The sequence below is a fragment of the Fistularia commersonii genome, chromosome 29 (assembly GCF_037954325.1).
Source record: "Fistularia commersonii isolate RoL2024-O1a breed Wild chromosome 29, RoL_Fcom_v1.0, whole genome shotgun sequence".
Lineage (NCBI taxonomy): Eukaryota > Metazoa > Chordata > Actinopteri > Syngnathiformes > Fistulariidae > Fistularia > Fistularia commersonii.
This window is the reverse complement of record NC_141312.1, coordinates 4,352,895-4,371,739: the sequence shown is the minus strand read 5'-3', so window position 1 is coordinate 4,371,739 and position 18,845 is coordinate 4,352,895. Positions and strand designations below refer to the sequence as shown.

The following is an 18,845-nucleotide window of genomic DNA, read 5'->3' as shown; positions in this document are numbered from 1 at the left end:
GCAGAAAATCATCCAAAACAGAAATATCTTTCATGTATATTCTCATCGTTTTTTTTCCTCCGTCCAATCAGTCAAATGACCCTTTGTTGCATAATTAAAAAATTTAAACGCCCTCATATCTTCCCTCCATCAGATCTTCCTGTGGGAGCAGAATTTGGAGCGGTTTCACATGGACCTGTTCAGATGTCGCTGCTACCTTGCCAGCCTGCAGGGCAGCGAACCCCCAAACCCCAAACGCCTGCTGGGCTTCGCTTCACGTCCCACTAAGCTGGCCATGGGGCGCCTGGGCATTTTCTCCGTCTCCTCCTTCCATGCGCTGGTATGATTGCAAATGCCCGTATCCCCCCCGAAGGCTTACACACACACACACATATTTTTACCTCGGCGGAGACTTTTATTTTCTCTTTCACCAGCCTCTTTCCTAAGATATTTTCTTTATTTCAATCGCTAGATTGAAACAGAAGTCACTCATTTTCATGAAATCTGCTGAAGGTTTGTAACTTGGAGCCAAATAGAAGCAAACCTGATCCCTTTTGATAGCCGTGGTGTCGTTATATGCGTCTATATATTTAGCATTGTTCTCACAACTCAGGTTATTTATGCTCAAATCCAAATGTCTTATTCTATCATCCTTACATTAAGCATAGAACCGACAGCTCAGCTCATGGGGAAAAAAGGCACGTTTCTTAATGTGACATTAAACTGACTGAATAAATCAAACTCTCCAAGCGACTGCAAAATATGAATTTTTGTGTAGACGCTCATAGACAGTAATTAGTTGCAGGTCAAGGTTAAAATACACCTCCGATAAATTCTGTAATAGTTTGTCATGAGTGTGCAGGGTGTGGAACGCTAAATGAAGAATACCTACTATCTAAGGTATTGGCCTTACACACTATTGATGTAGTCTGGATAAAGGCCTAATGGAGTGTCTCTCGGTGCCGGTATATTAATTGGATTCCAGGTGTGACCGCGGCCTCGGGCTAGCACAGGTGTTGCTCAAATCCCGCAGCTAAAGGCAGCTCTCGTTTGTTTGCCAAGAACCACAATGCAAAGGAGCAGATGTGTAACTGGTGGTGAACCTGACAGCTACAAGGGTGCAATTAAGGTTTTAGGTTATGAAATATCTTGATTATTTAAGTTACGTTCTTCATGCCCATACTGACTGGTAGACGCCTTCCCTCCTTATTCCCCAACTATCTACTGCTAATATACAGTCAGACTGAACCTTTAAGTGCCTTTTTCCCTGCATAAAATGCCAGGTTCATCTCTGATTTCACACAGCTTTCTTTGTGAGCGCGCTGTTTTTGCAGTTTTGAAACTTGAGGCGGTGGCATGTGGTCTTTTTGCATCTGTCCCATGCTCGCGATGTAATCGGAGTTAAAGGTGATGGCGACGGGCGCCCAGGGTTGAGCATGTCTTGCATTTTAGTGCCACATCATGTGAGTGTTTGGCATCGCCGGCTCACGAGAACTCACAGTGTCTCCCGGTACAAAAACACAATCGAGATAGGAGCGAGTTAGTGGAAAGGGGTTGAGCTGATGTCGCACAATGAGGCGAGACGTTTGACGATCTCCAATGTGACTGTATTAATCTCACGTTTTACAGATTCAAGTTTTGCACCAGAAACTATTCATTCGTTCATTGTCTCTACCATTTATCCTCATCTCAGAGTCGCCACTGGGCAAACCAGGGACCTTCTAGCTTTGAGGCAGAGGCGCTAACCACTGTGCCACTTGAAGCTAGCTGATATTACATCAAAGAAAGCAGGGTCACATTTTTGCCTATTTTACTCCTAAGACCAGTTGCACACTATGTCTGTGAGAGAGAGATAGAAATGTTAGAGTCTGCCATCTTTGCATGGACTATAATACCTACATAGAGGCACTCCATGTGACAACAACATCCAGATTCCTGTCATCGTTAACATTCTGTACGCGTGTGACAAACATGACAACAAAGTATTCCACCAATTTGTTCTGTGCTGCTGCTGACTGTAAAAGCCCGCGGCTACGTCAAGCTGTCGTGCTCGGCCGTTCCGAAACGGTCCGGGGTTGAGAAGCATCATAGACTTGAATGCTCGGCGTGCCGCTGAAAGACGCCGTCCGAGAAACAAAGAACACAGTGGAAAGAAAAGAGCGGAAAGAATCTCTGTGGACCGGTTTGATACAAAGAGGCCATCAGACCAAACGCACACGCAAACACACAAACACACAAACAGCATCAGAGATCGTGCTTTTTTTTTTTTTGTGATCGGTGGATCAATATGAACTCTGTTAGTATGCCGCCATCCCCGAGGCACTTTCCCACAAACAGGCTTAACTCTCTGCATTGACCTCCTTCCTTCGACTGCACACATCCTCACTTCCTCTGTCTCGCTCTCACACTCTTATCTTCCTTGTTTTCTTCACGACCGTCTCCCTTCACATTTCCTCCTCTCTGACTTCTACCCCTGTCACAATGGCTGCATCCTCTCTATAGATTCTTTAAATGTAAACCCATTTAATCAATTCAAAAGGTTGGAATTATTTTATTGTTTTACTATCAAGGGTTACTATTTGAAAGTCCAAAAGTATTCATGTATTTCTCCTTATATACCGCTCCAAAAAATAAAGGGAACACTAAAATTACACATCCTTGATCTAAATGAATTAAATATTCTTATGAAATACTCTTTACATTTTTTGAAAAACAAAATCACGCAAAAATGATCAATGGAAATCAAATTTATGAGCCCATGGAGGTCTGGATTTGGAGTCACACTCCAAATGAAAGTGGAAAAACACACTAGAGGCCAATCCAACTTTGATGCAAAATCCTTAAAATAAGTCAAAATGTATCAGTGTTGCTTCCGAAGTGGACAGTTTGATTTCACAAAAAATGTGATTGTGTTGTTCAAGTGTTCCCTTTATTTTTTTGAGCAGTATATTTAACACTATTTGCGCAGTCCAGCGAAGTATAAAGTACCTTCATCCAAATAATATGCGGCTATCTATAACTGAAATCAAAATTATGAAATAGTGAGTCTGTATTCCTTCAAAAGAGCCACTCATCGAGAGGAATGTGTGTTTCTTCTGAATTTTGACCATGACATGCATCCACACAGTACAGTTTGTAACTGTGTGTGTGTGTGTGTGTGTGTGTGTGCATGCTTGTCAAATGATGTTTATATTTCTGCACCGTGTAATCGCTCAACATGATACATGTATCATAGACGTGTGTAAGTTGCTTGTGATCATATGCATATTTAAATTTTTCATCTGCATATAGATAAGACATATCTGCGTAGATGTATATTACAACATAGATGGGTTTTCTTTGAATTCCCGTCACCGGATGTTTGATCTCGTGGATGATGTCGCCATCTTCCCGACAGGTGTCGGCTCGATCTGAAAGCGGCAGCAAGAGGCGGAGCCAAGCGGTGCCTCGTACCTTCAGCAAACGCCGCAGTCGCTTCTCCTCGCTCTGGGGCTTGGACACCAACTCCAAGAGGAAGGCCAAGGGGCATCCACCAATTAACCAGGTTGTTATAGTAACACATATTGTTGCGGTTTTGTCAGGGAAAACACCCGGTTGAAGGTAAAAAGTCAGTTTAATGAGCAATAGCTGTTGTTGGCCACAGCCACGCCGCACAAGACTGCAAAACAACTAACTGTTCCTCCTCAATTCCTGGAAAAAAAAAAAAAAAAAAAAACAGGATTCCTTGCACCCCCAAGATACACCCACAAATTTCCCAGCAACCCCAAAATCACTCAGAAAACAAGCATCAATATAAACCCCAACATTCGTGACTTGCTACAATAATATACTGGATAGTGGTTGCTTCAATTGGCTGTGTCACAACTTTATGATTTAAACTTAAATATTGGCAAATATTATAGAAATATGGTAGAAAATGGTCTCAACAGTAAAATTAGTCATGTTTTTGAGACATTGCTGTCATAATATAATAAGATTTGTGTGTTATTTTTCAGGTGTAAGATATAAGTTCTGAAAGTTAGTAAAATGAATAATGAACGCAACTGACCCACGTAGACCTACGTAGACCATGTGATCTTCCTGGCCCTGTGTGAATCAAAACCTTGGAAGATTTGTCTTTATAAATATATATATATATATATATATATATACACACACACATAGATATATGTGTATATATATCATTATCTCATTATCATGATCTGGATGCAGTTGCAGTGTTCTTGTCTTTGTGTTGCAGATATTTGTTGATGGCATGGAAACTGTCAGAGCGTCCCCAGAGCAGCTGTTTGAAGACTCTGCCAGCGAGAAATCTGTAAGATCCAATGCAGTTTCTGACTCTGTCATCATTATGATTAGCGCTTTTTATATCGTGCGCGGGTCGGCTGCGGCTCGGCTGCAAGAGCGTCCGTCCTCGCAATCGGGAGGTTGGCGGTCTGATTCCTGTGAATGTTTAAGACTACACAGTAACTTTGGGCTTGCAAAGAATCCCCTCATTTGCCTTTTTCGATGGCCGACATCAAAATTATCGGGGCATCTGATGATTCTTTGTACTTGTAAAAATGGGATACCCAAAGATACAGGATTTTCCGCCTCCTTTTACTTATTCCTGGTCCTTTTTTATCCGTTTTGGTTGGTTGGCTGGGGGAGAAACAAACCTCAGAACTTCTCTGCATCCGCAAGCGAGTCTCTTTTGAAGCTTCTTCTTTCCCGTTATCAGATGTCCTCGTCTGTCTTGGGTGAACAACGTGGACTGGAGCTCTTTGCAGGCTTTCAAAAGTACAAGAATCTCTCCTTCTTTAATGGAATTAAAGGATAAAGTTTATTAATGGAAGATAAACCATCTCTCTAAGCATCTACTCCTAACGGACCGTTTCCTTCACAAGGCCGTGTCGTACTTGTTTTGCTCCGTTTCTGTTTTCTTTATTTACTTCCATCTTCCACCTGACCTCTCTGTGCCTCTGCAAGCAGTAATGGAGCTCCTCTTATTCATCTTTCAAGCACATCAAACGCCGATTCCAGATTGTTGCTGACAGATTTCCACTTTGTCTTTTATTTGCCCCGGGGCATTCGATAACTCCATCAGCGTCTTGGACCACTGACTGGGGGTGAGGGGGGGTTGGTGGGTGGAGGGCTTTCGTCTACCGATCCCGCCGAGACAAATTTAATTTAAATTTAATTTATTTTTGGATGATTAGCTTTCTGACGTTTCAACAAAGCATGCAGATCTTTCCTACCAGCAGATTCGGTGTTTTCACGACATCGGATTCTGGAAATCTGTCGTGTCCACCGGCATCACTAGGCTACCGTGGGTTAGTCACAGTTCATAACAATTGTATATGACTATATATATATATATATACATTTAATGAGAATAGTTGAAATACAGCAGGGTGTGCACGGAGAGGGGTCTGAGCTCAGCCGCTAGAACCAAGTTCTGCAGCGCTGACCCCCTCTGACTCCGGAGGCCCCCAGTGGCACCATGGGAGATTGATTTCCATCCACCCACACACATCTGCATCTGTCAGGGTTTGGAATGTCAGCGGATGAACGCTGGATGAAGCAACACAAATGCTGCATCAGTAACATACATGTGTGATTCTCAACTCGGGATATCCGGCAGGATTTATATATTTCTTTTCCTTTTTTTTTTTTTTTTTTTTTTTTTAACAAATGAGTCCATCTGACAGGCTTTTTCCGGGCTTTATAATTGTCTCATTTGGGGAATCCCACGGATGTCGAACCAGGAAGAGAGCGAGAGAGAGAAAGGGAGAGTTTTAGAGCGTCGACTAGGATCCCTGCCCCCCAGCAGAGGCATCTAAGATGGGCCAGGCGGGGAGCCAGATGGTGCCGAGCAGGGCAGGGGAGCTCAGAGAAACGGGGGGGGGTGGTGGTGGTGGTATGAGTTATGGGCTGCCTGGTCTTTTGTTAGTCTGTGAATGTCAATATATGTGCATGCCAAACCAGACCTACCTTCATTCTAACAGAAACCCCTCTGCCAGATTATTGACTGGCGGCGCATTATCCGGCGTGAATGAATGATCGGGAGGAAGGGGATGATGGAATGAGGATCAGATAGCTGTACAGGGATGCCAGAAGGAGAGGCAATTATAAGTGCTGGGGAAGGGCTGATATGGAGGAATGAAAGAAGAAATGGGTGTGTGGATGTTGTCACCCGATGGGAGGCGATAAGGAGTCCCTGGAAGGTGGAATGGGAGAGGAAAGTGTATCAGAATGACAGGCTGATATGAATGCCCGGCTATCTGGGGTCAGTGTGAGGGCCGATGGTTTACAAATATGAGCAGAACTCACACACATATGACGATTCCATGACACACGTTTAAACCCGAAGACTTATCAGCGGCACAAACACCTCCCGCTAAGTTTACATTACATTACATTACATTGCATTTGGCAGACGCTTTTACCCAAAGTGACTTACAATAGAGGACATAGGGACTGAAAATACACTTGCAAATACACGATGCACAGGAAATATACAGAACAGTAAGCTTGGGTAAGTGAGGTTTTTTTTTTTTTTTTGACAGAGACATACACAAACGTACACACACACACACACACACACACACACACACACACACACACACACACACACACACCGACTGCATAGCCTAACTTGCTGCCTAACCTGATCTGGGGCATCAGCGCATTAAAAAGTACTGAAAGAGAACAGTTTTTACCTGTTTCTTGAAGGTTGAGATAGATGATGCTAGTCTTGTTGCTTCTGGAAGTTTGTTCCACCACTGAGGTAGTAGAACTGAGAACAGTTTTGCCTGAGATTGCTTAGAGCGAGCAAAAGGTACTGTTAGTTTAATGGTGAGATTTGCAATAACAGCTTTCAGGCTGCCGCCAGCTTTCATGACTTTGAAATGATCGGCTAGAAGAGAAATAATTTGGGGAGCAATTGTGCTCCCAGAAGTTATAAAATGGATGATTTTTCTGAATTTTATGAAAAAAAAAAAAAAAAAATCATGAAAAACGACCCTACTTAACACAAACCCTCTTTTTTTCTTGTTTTTTTTTTTCTCTCCCAGAGGGACAGAGTGACTTCCTTGAAGAGTGTTCCTCAACAAAATGTGGAAAGTGACATTTGGGTTCCCGAACACCTCACCCCCTCCTGGGTCTGTCTTCCCAACAACCAGCCAGTCCTGGCCATCATACAGCCGGGCGATACGGCGCTGGAGGTCCTGAGCACAATATGCAAGGTGCAATTTGATTGGCAGAATAATATGTGTGTTAAAAGCCCGAACAGAATGCTGTGCAACTTGTAATTTGTTAAGAGAAGATATAGTCTGTAATTTCACAACATCCATCCGCAGTTGTCACACCTCCTTCCTGTCAAGCTTGTAGGTTTGTTGAACGTGAGCCTGTGAAAACAAAATACTAATTGCAGTTGAGCTACAAATAACAGGAGCTCCAGTGAGCGGCGTTGCTCATCACATGTGCATTGCTTTAGGAAGGAATCTAATAAAACTGCTCCGCTGAGAGTTTGCAATTCCACACATAGTTACATTCGGGCAATAAAACATCGCCGTCTCTCCTCCCCGGTGACAGCTCGCGATTATGTAAGGTTTTTTTATTCTGTCGAGGATAGGCATTGATTTTTTTTTTTCTTTCTCGAATGTCAGTTTGATTATAAATCTGAGAGTATTGGAAAGCCTCAATCGATTACAAAGAGTAAGGATACGGCATTTGAATGGTTTCCTTACCTTCCAACGTACACGTCACTTTAATCATTCGCTTGCAGTCATTTCAATTTGCTTTTCACTTAATCTCCTCTCATCTAATTGGTCTCAGAAACACCCAGGAGTAATGCCTAATGATACATATAAGCTCCACTTATTGCTCTCTAGAAATATATATAAATCTGATGAATGTGTGTGTGTGTGTGTGTGTGTGTGTGTGTGTGGGGTGGTGTTTCTATATATATGCCATAAAAACGTCAAAAAGGAACTGGAGCGTCAAATTCATGGCCCCTGTGTGTATCATGCATGCAGATACATGTGGATTATATACATGATTGGACACATATATTTCTGTTCTTTTGTCAGGGGATGTCACAGGCTATAAACCGCGCTAATGGTAAATGGAATTGGCTTTAACGATAAACCATAGATGACATTTTGTTGCGGCTGTTAATGTGATTACATGTAAGAATGAGCATATTGTTAGTAACTGAGATGCTTTTTCCAGAAACACAAGATAGACCCATCGGTTCACTACCTCCGCTTGAAGGTGTGGTCGGACAACCGGACATTCCTCTATGTTCCCAAACTTGAGGAGGAAATCTCGGACGTGGTGAGGAACGTCGGCGCGTTGATGATATGCTTCATAGAAAGATATCAAAAAATATTAATTACGATTTTAGAAAATTACAGCTGCGCTTTGCGGCACTTGCGAGATTGCACCGAAGTTTGACATACCCTTCATCTGAGGATTTAAACTTTTCTGTGTATTGGAGGTCTCTGCTGAGGTAAAAAAAAAAAAAAAAATCCCCTCTGGAACGCGAGGTCCACACCCTATTATTAATTGATTTTTGTTTCATTTCTCAAGCCATAAAACATGCACAATTGTGCATGTTTAATGGCCGGGCCGCGAGCCTGAATTGCGATGCACACAGAATCCCAGGGTGCAAAAACAGGCACCATAGCATGGGCTATGAATTATGCAAAAACTAAATTTGGTGCACTTTGAATCGTGCCCGTCTGCTGCGTGCGCCCACTTGTCCTCCACATAAACAATCAATCTCGAAAGAAAAAGACCATCCTAAACTCCCAAAACAAATTCTCTTTGTGATGATGCTTAGTAGGTGATATACTGAAACCGTTCCCGCAGCACAATTACGGTTCAACTCCTCATTTTCCTCAAGTGCTCTTTTATCTGCCCTCTTTGATCAGTGACTCATTTCAACCCTCTTTCATCCCCAACCTACAATATTACATTATAATTTCACCACAGCAAAGAGTACGACACACCGCTGCTCCTCCTTGTTACTCTGTACACACAGCTGTGTGTGTGCGTGTGTGCGTGCGCACTCTTAGCCGCCACTCTTTCCAGAGGCTTGACCTTGATTTTAACCTCCTAGACCTCATGGGACTGCTCTCTTAGGGAGCTTGAATAATACATGAGTGTGTCCGATCTTTCTGTTTTTTAAGTGCGACGACGCGACAATGATCTCCACTATCACAGAAACATCAAGCGTCCCATTTATTTTAAAACCATCAAGTGTCATTTTCTTTTGTTTATAGCTCTACAAGGAGATTGAGATTTGCCCCAAAATGACCAGAGTCATCCAGTTTGACAAAGCTGAATGCTGCAGTGTTGGATACGGTACGTTGGACAACTCTTTCCAAATATTCCTAAATTACTTTTTTCCACTTCGATTGTTCGATTCGTCAGAGGCTAAAGGGAGTGAGCCGGTTACAGGTGTATGTAATTCCCGAAATACGGATGCTGTTGCTTCACTGGGAAATCTGACTTTCTGATGCAAATCTGTCTGTGAATCTAAAATATTTTGTATTTAGGCTTCACCCTGGCCGTTATTGACGGCGATGGAACGCAGCAGCTTCACGTTACCGATGTGAAAGCAGGAGGGCTGGCCTCGGCTAAAGGTACACTTTTATTTTCTTCACTGAAAGTGAAAGCCTTAATACCGTAGTGGGATTTCTACTCAATAATAATGCATGTCTCTTAAGAGGCGATGCTATAAAACCATAAACGCATGATCGTGTGTGACATTTTTTTCTGTGCATCCTCTTGTGACGCCGTGATCTCACCAGCCGGCCCCGATGTAATCCCATTACTTTTGTTTCGAGGAAGCCTGTCTGGCGACATCAGATCAGTCACACAGGGAACCACAATGGAAAATTTCAAGATAATGTGATTTAGAGCAACATAAAAAGACTAGAAAAAAATATTTAAAAAGATTTTTTTTCTTTTTTTTTTGTGTTTCACAGACGCTTTCTGACTTGCTTTTACTTCCATTGCTTTCCTTGCAATGAACACAGAGAGAACCAATAAGTGTCAGGCGCACGCACAGCCACCCCATAACCACAATCGCATAATGTATAGAAGATAACGCGCCCCGCCGCTGCACCCTGGGGTCACGGCAAGGTCACTCAAGTGTGAGATTGTGTCCTCCTGTGCATTAGCAGTCTAAAAGCTGCAAGCTTTGCAGGCTGCCAGCAGCCAGAGGACACAGCTGTACTCGCTCTTTACCTTCGATGTTGAATAGAAATAGAAGGCGCTTGTGGCATCCAGACAATGTTGTCTTGTATCGTTTTTTTTTTTAGAATTTCTCATTATATTCTGCTGAATCACAGAATATAATATGTCAGGGCACAAGATTAGTAGGCTGAGTGTGCTCGTAGCTGCGAGCGCCGAGCGTGTTTCCCGGCTCAAAGTGAGAAGAATGAATGGAAACTGAAAGAGATGGCGCTTCCTTTTCTGCAGAGTAGACACAGAAAGCAGGCCGACCGCCGAAGGGTCCATCTTTGCTTTGTTCTCTCGGTGCGATTCATTCCCGCTACGCCGACCGAAGCACGTACGGGCACATATGTGCGCCTGTGTACGTACCCTCCATGCTAAGCTTGTGCACGGTCACACACAAACACACACGCCATTCCATTATATGGCTGGAGGGGTTATCGCTCTGTCCAATAAAGACTCCACTCCAGCTGACATTTCAGTTCCCAGACAACTGGGTCATAACTTAAGGCTAAGTGTGTGAGCGGCGTGTCTTGTATGTAACGGCGTGCGCGTTTGCATTCACATCTCTGCACCGTTCACCGCATATGCTGCAAAATCCTTTGTCCTGTGTCGTTTCGAGGACGAGAATGTCGTATATTTGAAACACCTGCCTCGATCGGCCGGCTGATTGAGTGCCGGTTCCCAATCAGCAGAGGCAGACTCAGGTGTTGGACGGTGGGGAGAGAAGGAATGGAAAGCTGAGATCCACTTGAACTTCATGGGTTGTTTTTCCCACATGCACCGCTGCTGCGTAGTCTAAACAAGTTAGGTCAGGAGCAGAATAAAAAAAAAAAAAAAAAGACTGCCTCAGCCCCCCCCTCTTTCATAAACGCTCGGCATCTTGTTTAATTAGTGCTTGCCTGAAGCGAACAAGCTCAAGAGGTTACATTTTTAATGTATTGGAAGTCCCGGCGTGTCCGATCAGCCGCAGAGCTGCTGTGATGGAGCGCGGCCGTGACGCTCTGTTTGCGTAGAGCATTTGCACTTGTTAGTGCTCCGCTGATGATGGCACACAGGAAAACCAGCATATTGGATAATATTTTTTTGTTTGTGGGCAGGCTGGGAGATGTAGCTCCTAAGTGTGAGTTTTTTAATGATTTACCTTTTTTTTTTTTTGGCTGTCTAACCTAGCAAATGTTTGTGTTCTTGTCCTTTACTTAGGAAAATGACCCGCTTATCTTTGTGTCCTATCAGGTCTGAAGGTGGGGGATGAGATTCTTTTGCTGAATGATAAACCCGCATCCGCCCTTCAGATGGATGATATGCGGACGGTGTTCATAAACCAGGCCTTGACGCTGAGCATCAGCACCTTGCCCCAGCTGGAGCCCGCCGCGCTCTGCTCGCTTCCGCCCCGGCGGTCCGAAGGGGAGCAGAACCCGGCCACAGACATCTTCTCCCAGAGCCAGGGTAAGACCGTCTTGTTTATATAACCGCCTACGTGCACCTGGTTTTGTTGAGCAGTGAAATGTCACAACTCGATGCTTTCATTTAAGAAATCACGTCAGGTTAGACAACTAAAACCGATGTTGATGTCTTTAGAGAGTCCTTTAACCGGGAAATTAAATCAAAGCGATCCGATTTTCCCCCCTCGAGTTTCGCTTCCTACTGTCAAACAACGTCCTGAGTAGAACCGACGCAGATGGCACTTTGTCTCTTCGAGCTGAGGTTAAAAAAAGGACGGCGTACTTTATTATGCATGGATGCCGTCTGAAAATCAACCTGCCGGGAGTCGCCGAAATTCCCCTGACCTGCCCTTTTTATCCGCGCAAGGGCACGATTTGTATTCCCTTTTTTTTTTTTGTTAAAGGAAAAAAAGCTGGTGCTCGCAGCTAACATGTTTGTTGACAAAGGGGCTTTTCTATGAATATTAATATGAAACCTTCAGGAGTGTGGAGCTGTCATTGAGTAAGGTTGGCCATATGTGAGGAGTCAGAGGTTATTAATAATGCAGGCTTTTATCAAAGATAGACTTTTAAGTTCACGCGGGTGATAACCAGGGATAGCTGGAGACAGTCGTCCTCTGTGGTGATAACGTTCTCCGACTGGCTGTCGCTGTTTTCCACCTGCAGAGGACATTCTGGACGAGGTGTCTGGATTGACTGAAGACAGCCCGGATGAGGGTTTGGACGAAGCGCCGCCGCGGCTCTTCAAACAGAGACCCAGAGAGCACAAGGAGGACAAGGTCTGCACTGAGGCCGCGCAGAAGCTATATTAATAACCAACGGTGTCAAAGGAATATCATATTTATGTGTATCTATTTAAACACCCTGGGAAACCTGCTTGCCATGCATTGCTGTGTTTTCACCCTGGCCCCTTTGTTTTTAAACTACGACCCTTGGAGAGAAAGGCCGCTATTATCCCCCCCCAACAAAGCGGGTGACGAGTTCCCGACGATTCTGCCGGTTGTTTTTATTGCCCGTGGGATTATGTTAAAAACTACCGGGCAGGTTTTCACGAACTCTGCAGCACACACGTCTATACAATAATTTTCCCGATAAATGTCTTCATGCTGTTAAGATGATCCGTTTTCTTCCTCAAGCGAAAAGACAAACGTTGCAAGACAGTTTCATACGAATAATACACTTAATATAAAATCACAGATTTGCACATTGATCATATCATTTTGCAGATTTGCCTTTTGTAGTGTCGATATGAGCTTATTTAATTTGGTGTGTGTGTGTGTGTGTGTGTGTGTGTGTTCTCCGGAGTGAAGGGATGGAGACGGATGAGTTAAAAGGGGCGTTAAAAGGAGCTTCCCCGTGATTTTTAGATAATGTCTGGTCCGATCAGGGCCGGTGCATAGATTGTTGGGACGCGCCATGTGCCAGCCGGTCTTCCTCGGACACGGCTGTCACATCCATTGCCATGCCGACGGCTGACAACCAGTAACCGTTGGCAACGTTTACTTTTTTCTTTTTACTCGTCTGCCGAGAACTTCGACGCAAACAAAAGCGGAGGAACGGGGGCCGCGCTTTGATTTGTCTGGGATGCGTGTCAGTGAGCTTGAGCGTCGACCGGAGGGAGAACTAATGGGTGAGGTCAGAGCCGGCCCGGGTCTGGACCCCGTCCTGTCGGACAGCGGCGCTCCCGTGACTCCGATGTGCCGTTATTAGTCGGACAGAAAGGGCGGGAAGATGACAGAAATGGGAGCGGATCGGAAGGCCGGATAATTCGGAGAGGTCTCGTTAAATCTCCGTCACCGGTCTTAATCAGCCGTCTTCAACATTTAAATGTTTTTTGGCTATTTTTAAACCGGAAGCGGAGCCGCGAGCGGTTTTTAAAAGGCGCCGCTCTTCCTTGCCACGTCTGAACCGCCCGTCGGAGCTTATTCAGAAAGAGATGAAGGGGATAATTATATTGATTATTCTATTAAAAGCCTTTTAGAATAGATTTGAAACAAGCCTTTGGGACCATATTAGGCTTCCTGTTCTGCTGCCTAAACAAGTTTTACTTACCATTGTGTGTGTAGTGTCCAGATAACGTTTCTCTCCGACCGCCCCGTGTCGTCGTACCGTCCGTGGGGTTTGCATGATTTCATTCCCCCTCATTATCTCCCAGTTTTAATCAAACACTTTGCGCTTCTTCGCTCTCGGGGAGCCCCGGCCCCGAGTTTGTCAACCGAGGGTTAGACAACCTGGAAACCGCCGTCGGATCCCTGGAGGAAATTCAAAAACATGTTATTTTTTTTTTTTATTTTTTTAAACAAAAAGGTTTTCCCTTTGTTTTTCACGTTAGCAGCCACCGCGGCTCGCGTGTTACCTCAAACCACCCGGTGCCTGCGGCCACGCGGAGGAAAGACTAAGAGAGGGGAGAAAAAAAAAAAAAAAAGGGACAATTTTAATTATCCTCACATTCTAATTAGTTAATTCTCCATGGTGTTTCCCATCATTTAGTTGAGATAAATGAGTGTCTGGTTTGCTGGAGGACACGGGGAGGTTCATTATTTTAGACAAAGCACACAGCTACCTCCTCTATGTGATAAACTACCAGAGAATGAAACAGCGATTCCTCGGGATAACAGCAATAATGTAGATTCCCGTGATGGCTGTCTCCAAGGTGTAGTCTCTCTCAATTTACATCTCTATCTGCTCGGCCTCGGGGTATTTGGAATGAGAAATTGCGGGTGCGGGGAGAGGATTGAAGACTAATTGTCTGATTCAGATTTTTTTTCTCCCTCTCTTTAGGCTCCTATAGTGACTGCTTATCATCCCTTGAATGTTTTTAATATCAAGCTTTTAAAATACCAGTCGGTCATGTATTATTGAGTAATTGCAACTCTCGCCCACTGGAGGGCAGACTGCGCCGCTTGAAACCGCCTCAAGACCAACACGTTTCAAGCAGGGATTGAGTCATTTGATCAATTTATATAACAATTTTGTATATGTCAGAATTGCTAGATATAATTATAATAATGATCATTTGAAAATCATTAACCCCTCTTGTTTGCTGCCTTTACTCCCTGCATAGAACCATTAATAGTACTAATTCCACATTTTCCTGCATAGATTTGCGAAACCTCACCGCGTCGTCATCCTCTCATTTCAGATTAAATGATTTAGCCGCCCTCCCTCCCCTTCCGTGGCATATATCCTTTCATTTTCCACTGGGATTAATGGATTTGTAGGTTTCACTGGATCCAGATGAACCTGAAACTTTGTCTCCGGGTTCTTACTTTTTGAGTTGTGCGATGAGCGGAATCCACCTGTGCCTCTTGAGAAATGTCTGGTTTAAGCAGTGATATGCACATGCGAATACCTTTCAGAAAAGGAAGTAGGCTAAAGGCGTGTGTGAGTGTGTATAGATGGGCGTGATGTGTCGCTGTGTGCCAAGTGTGTGTGTGTGTGTAATCTCAGTTTATCCTGGCTGCAACCGAGCAGGAGTTCAGCTGGCAGTTGTGGGAGCAGGTTTGTGCTTGCCTCTGCCTCCCCGCTCCTCCCACTCGCTATATTATTCTCCCTTTCCTGAAGGATGGGCACGGTCATAAAAAAGGTAGAATAAAATGCCTTTTCCATGTTTTTCTTGGACCATCCAGACCACAGGTTCTTCCTTTGGGCCTCCTTACATTGACTTGATTCTTGAAGGCGCGGCCGTTTTCATTGCTCTGAGGTCAAAATGGTATGAATTAAATTCTCATTTACTGCTCAATGTTATTTATTTTTTTTTATCTCTTTAAATCCTTGACTTAAATCCAGAGCTCGAATCAAGAGAAGGCATTCTGACCTACTCTTGTCATAACAATATTGTCTTCTGCGTGCACATCTGCACGTCAGTCAAAATGAGGGCACGGTTTTATTTCCACCAGGATTACATAAGTCGCGTCTCAGGAATGACGTGAAGTGTACAGCAGGTGTTGTGTTACAGACTTCGCCGTGTGTCTGAGTGAATCTCCAGCTGTGGACGGCGTCAGTTTTTCAGAAGAATATATATTTTATATATGTATAATTTTGTGACATTGCTAAATCTGTGTTGTTTACAAGGGAATTGAGGATTTCAGGATTCCGCGCTTGTATAAGTGTTGCAAAATTTTTTTTTAAAATTGCTGTTTTGGAATTATGGTAACTAGTGGTGGAGTCAGTGAGCGCATACCTGTTGTCTTTTCTTGTTACTGGAAGTGTTCTGCCGTGACCGACTGCTACTGATGTGACATTTGAGCTTATCTAATGCTGCTGCTGCTGCTCTGGATCAGCAGGACTGAGAGGGAAGATGGGCAGCTCGGGGGAAGGTAAGCAGGGAGAGGACGACCTGATGGGAAAGGAAGACGTCAAGGAAGCATTGAAGGTCGGTCGTGGAATTTCAGATTTAGACAGGAGAGAGTAGACCGGACAGATGCTCTCGTCCGAGGAGACGTGACAGATTTTTTTTTTCATATCCTTCGGCAGCTCAAGATGCTAAGCTTTCCCCGGCCACAATTCTCTAGAATTGTACTTTTATACGTCTAGCACTGTTTTGCATCAGAAGAACCGGTTATTAACAAACCAAACTTGTAGTTTTGTGGAATGGAAGCAACCATGACAAGAAAAGCAGAACATATAAGCACAGCTTGCCGCTTATCTGTTTGACCCGTCAGCAAGTCAGGCTTTGCGAGAAGCAGGAATGCCAAATGCTATGCTGGGTCCATTTATGATTCGGTTCAACTGGTAAGTTTTTTTTTTTTTTTTTTTGCATAATTTGACTTAAATAATCCTCAAATATGTCTCCTCCATTGAGTATGCATCACTTCAACAACAGAGCTTTAAAATGCATGAAACTACCAGTATGTATTTTTGTATTTCTCATTTCCTATTTTTTTCCAATGTTGTGTTTATTATTACCAATCCATATGTTTTATTGGTGGGGACATTTTCCACAGCGCTCCTGTGTTTGCTTATCCTGAGGTGTGCATTATTGTGAATCCGTCACCCGTGTCTATCGCTGCTCCCTCTGTCAGTTGGCTGTCACTAATTTGCACAGCTGTCAAGGGCAAGAACTTGTTTACAAGCTGCAAGAATGTCAGTCTCTCTCTTTGTTTTGTTATAAGAGTTTAGAAATCTAAACTTAAGCATGATTGCAATGCTCCTCTTTTTCACTGCACTTTATCAATTATAGTGAATCCATTTGTGTGTTATTTTCCATAATTCCATATTTTCTTTGTTATTCTCATTTTTGTCTAAACTCAACTGTTGTGGCTTAGTTTAGGTAACTGTGGACTGTATTAACAGAGGAAGGACTATCACTATCAACCTGCATGATCTTTGCGTGTGTGTGTGTGTGTGTGTTTGATCTGGTCAGGTTGAAAAACTGGTTTGAGCGCCACAATGGAAAACTAGATTTGTCAGTACCTTACGAGAAAATTGCCCGGCGTGGAATCAGAAAGGACAAGCCAGTGCCCAGCTGAGCACCTGCCTTCAGAATTAGTTGAAAGCGTGAACTGTGACCAATTTTACAAGGATGGACATCATTCTTGTGTAGATGAGGATTTGTCTGTAAAAGTACTTTAGAATACCACCATATTAGGTTGTATTCGATACATGAATCCCGTCACACTAAATCATGGAACATGCGATTCAGATTGAGGGAAAAAAATGGGTCTGGTGAAGTGTTTGTGCTCCAATGTTAGATACTGCTGTTGACAGATATGAGCGTCCTGAAAGAAAAAAGTGTGGTGTTTTATTCTGTGATGTGATTTTATTTTTTTAATTTTCTTCTTCTTTTTTTTTTTTCTCCACTCAACAGACAGTTGAGTGAAAACCATGGAAACTAATAGTCATCTCTGCAGCGATGACAAAAACACAGACAAGTGTGTGTGCAGAAATGGTATTAAGGGGTAACACTACTTGAATACACCCTGTAACAACCTCTGCAGAGCCGTAACAGTCCAATCCAATGTAACTCATATGCATGTATCAAAGATGGAGTGTTAACATCGCTGACATTTTCACACACATTCGGCCGCGTGATTTGACGACGGCGACTATTTTCCTGTGTCGACTTGTTCTCCTTCCCAGCCTCAGAGCGAGGGAAGAAGCGCAGACAGTGAAGCTGAAGCTGATATTTTTGTGAGGTTGCGATGTAAACGCACGGGTCCACTTTCTTGGTGATGACCAACACACACACACACACACACACACACACACACACTGCTGCCTAACTGAAATTCACAGGGCGCAAGTGCGATACAGAAACTCCAAGTCTCCAGGTATTCAGGAAGGACTTGGTAGTCACATAGGAGACGTATTTCATTTCGTGAATTAACATCCCCCCCCCCCCCCCGTCTGGGATGCGTAATGACAGATTTAAAATGCTTGGATTTTAATTTTATTTATGAATTCTTGTGTTTTGCCCAATACAAGTGTGGAGGGAATGTGTGTGTTATAAAGTGAAGGTTTTCTTGATGCTGACACATGCATGTGTCACAGAGCAAAAAAGAAGTGTTTGCTTTGGCAGGTCCACTCATGCTTGGTATTTTTGATATCGGGGCCCGTAAGTGGGTGTTGTTTGGAACGGAGTTTGTCTTCATTTGTGTCTCAGAATTAATTCCAGGTGGATAAAAAAGTTAGCGGGTATGAATTCTGAAACATGAGGCCTCCGTCTGTTTCCGAACAGGGCTCGGAGCAGGTCGCCGTCTTCTGCCGCGGTCTCTACGACATGAATCCGCCGGAGTGCCCCATGTCTTCGTCCTCGTCTTCCTCATCCCTCACGCCGAGTCCCGTCTCAGTGCTGCCGCCGGCGGCAGGCTCCGCCACTCAGAGGCAGCTCTCCCACGCTGACAAACTCCGCAAGGTCATCAACGAACTGGTGGAGACGGAGAAGACCTACGTCAAAGTCAGTAGACCTGGTGTCCGGCTGCACGCGCGTTCTTGTCTCTTTACCTTTTGTGGATCTGCAACATTGGTGTTGGTGACATTTTAAAAAATGCTTGGTCATTGCAATATCATAGGAATGTGTTACTGTTCAACAGTGGCTTTATTTGACATCAGCAGCGATGCTGAGACATCCATAAAATATTTTTGAATTAGCGCTCATTGTGTTTATTCATGTTGTTTTAGGATCTGAGCTGCCTCATTGAGTGCTACTTGACACCCTTGCAGAAAGAGAGTTTCTTAACCCAGGATGAGGTA

The 18,845-nt window shown here is 43.9% G+C and overlaps 1 protein-coding gene across 2 annotated transcripts in view; it reads left to right on the top strand.

Moving 5' to 3' along the window:
* The window catches only part of LOC147216716 (rho guanine nucleotide exchange factor TIAM1-like), a 50,790-nt gene that overhangs the window by 22,533 nt on the left and 9,412 nt on the right, over positions 1-18,845 (top strand). For both annotated transcript variants that reach the window (XM_086176942.1, XM_086176941.1), the window contains exons 8-18: positions 134-319; positions 3,377-3,523; positions 4,220-4,294; positions 7,035-7,205; positions 8,194-8,298; positions 9,249-9,330; positions 9,525-9,611; positions 11,443-11,655; positions 12,318-12,430; positions 18,331-18,549; positions 18,774-18,842. In XM_086176942.1, coding sequence (XP_086033068.1) covers positions 134-319; positions 3,377-3,523; positions 4,220-4,294; positions 7,035-7,205; positions 8,194-8,298; positions 9,249-9,330; positions 9,525-9,611; positions 11,443-11,655; positions 12,318-12,430; positions 18,331-18,549; positions 18,774-18,842 — 1,467 coding nt within the window. The remainder of the gene's footprint in view (positions 1-133; positions 320-3,376; positions 3,524-4,219; positions 4,295-7,034; positions 7,206-8,193; positions 8,299-9,248; positions 9,331-9,524; positions 9,612-11,442; positions 11,656-12,317; positions 12,431-18,330; positions 18,550-18,773; positions 18,843-18,845) is intronic.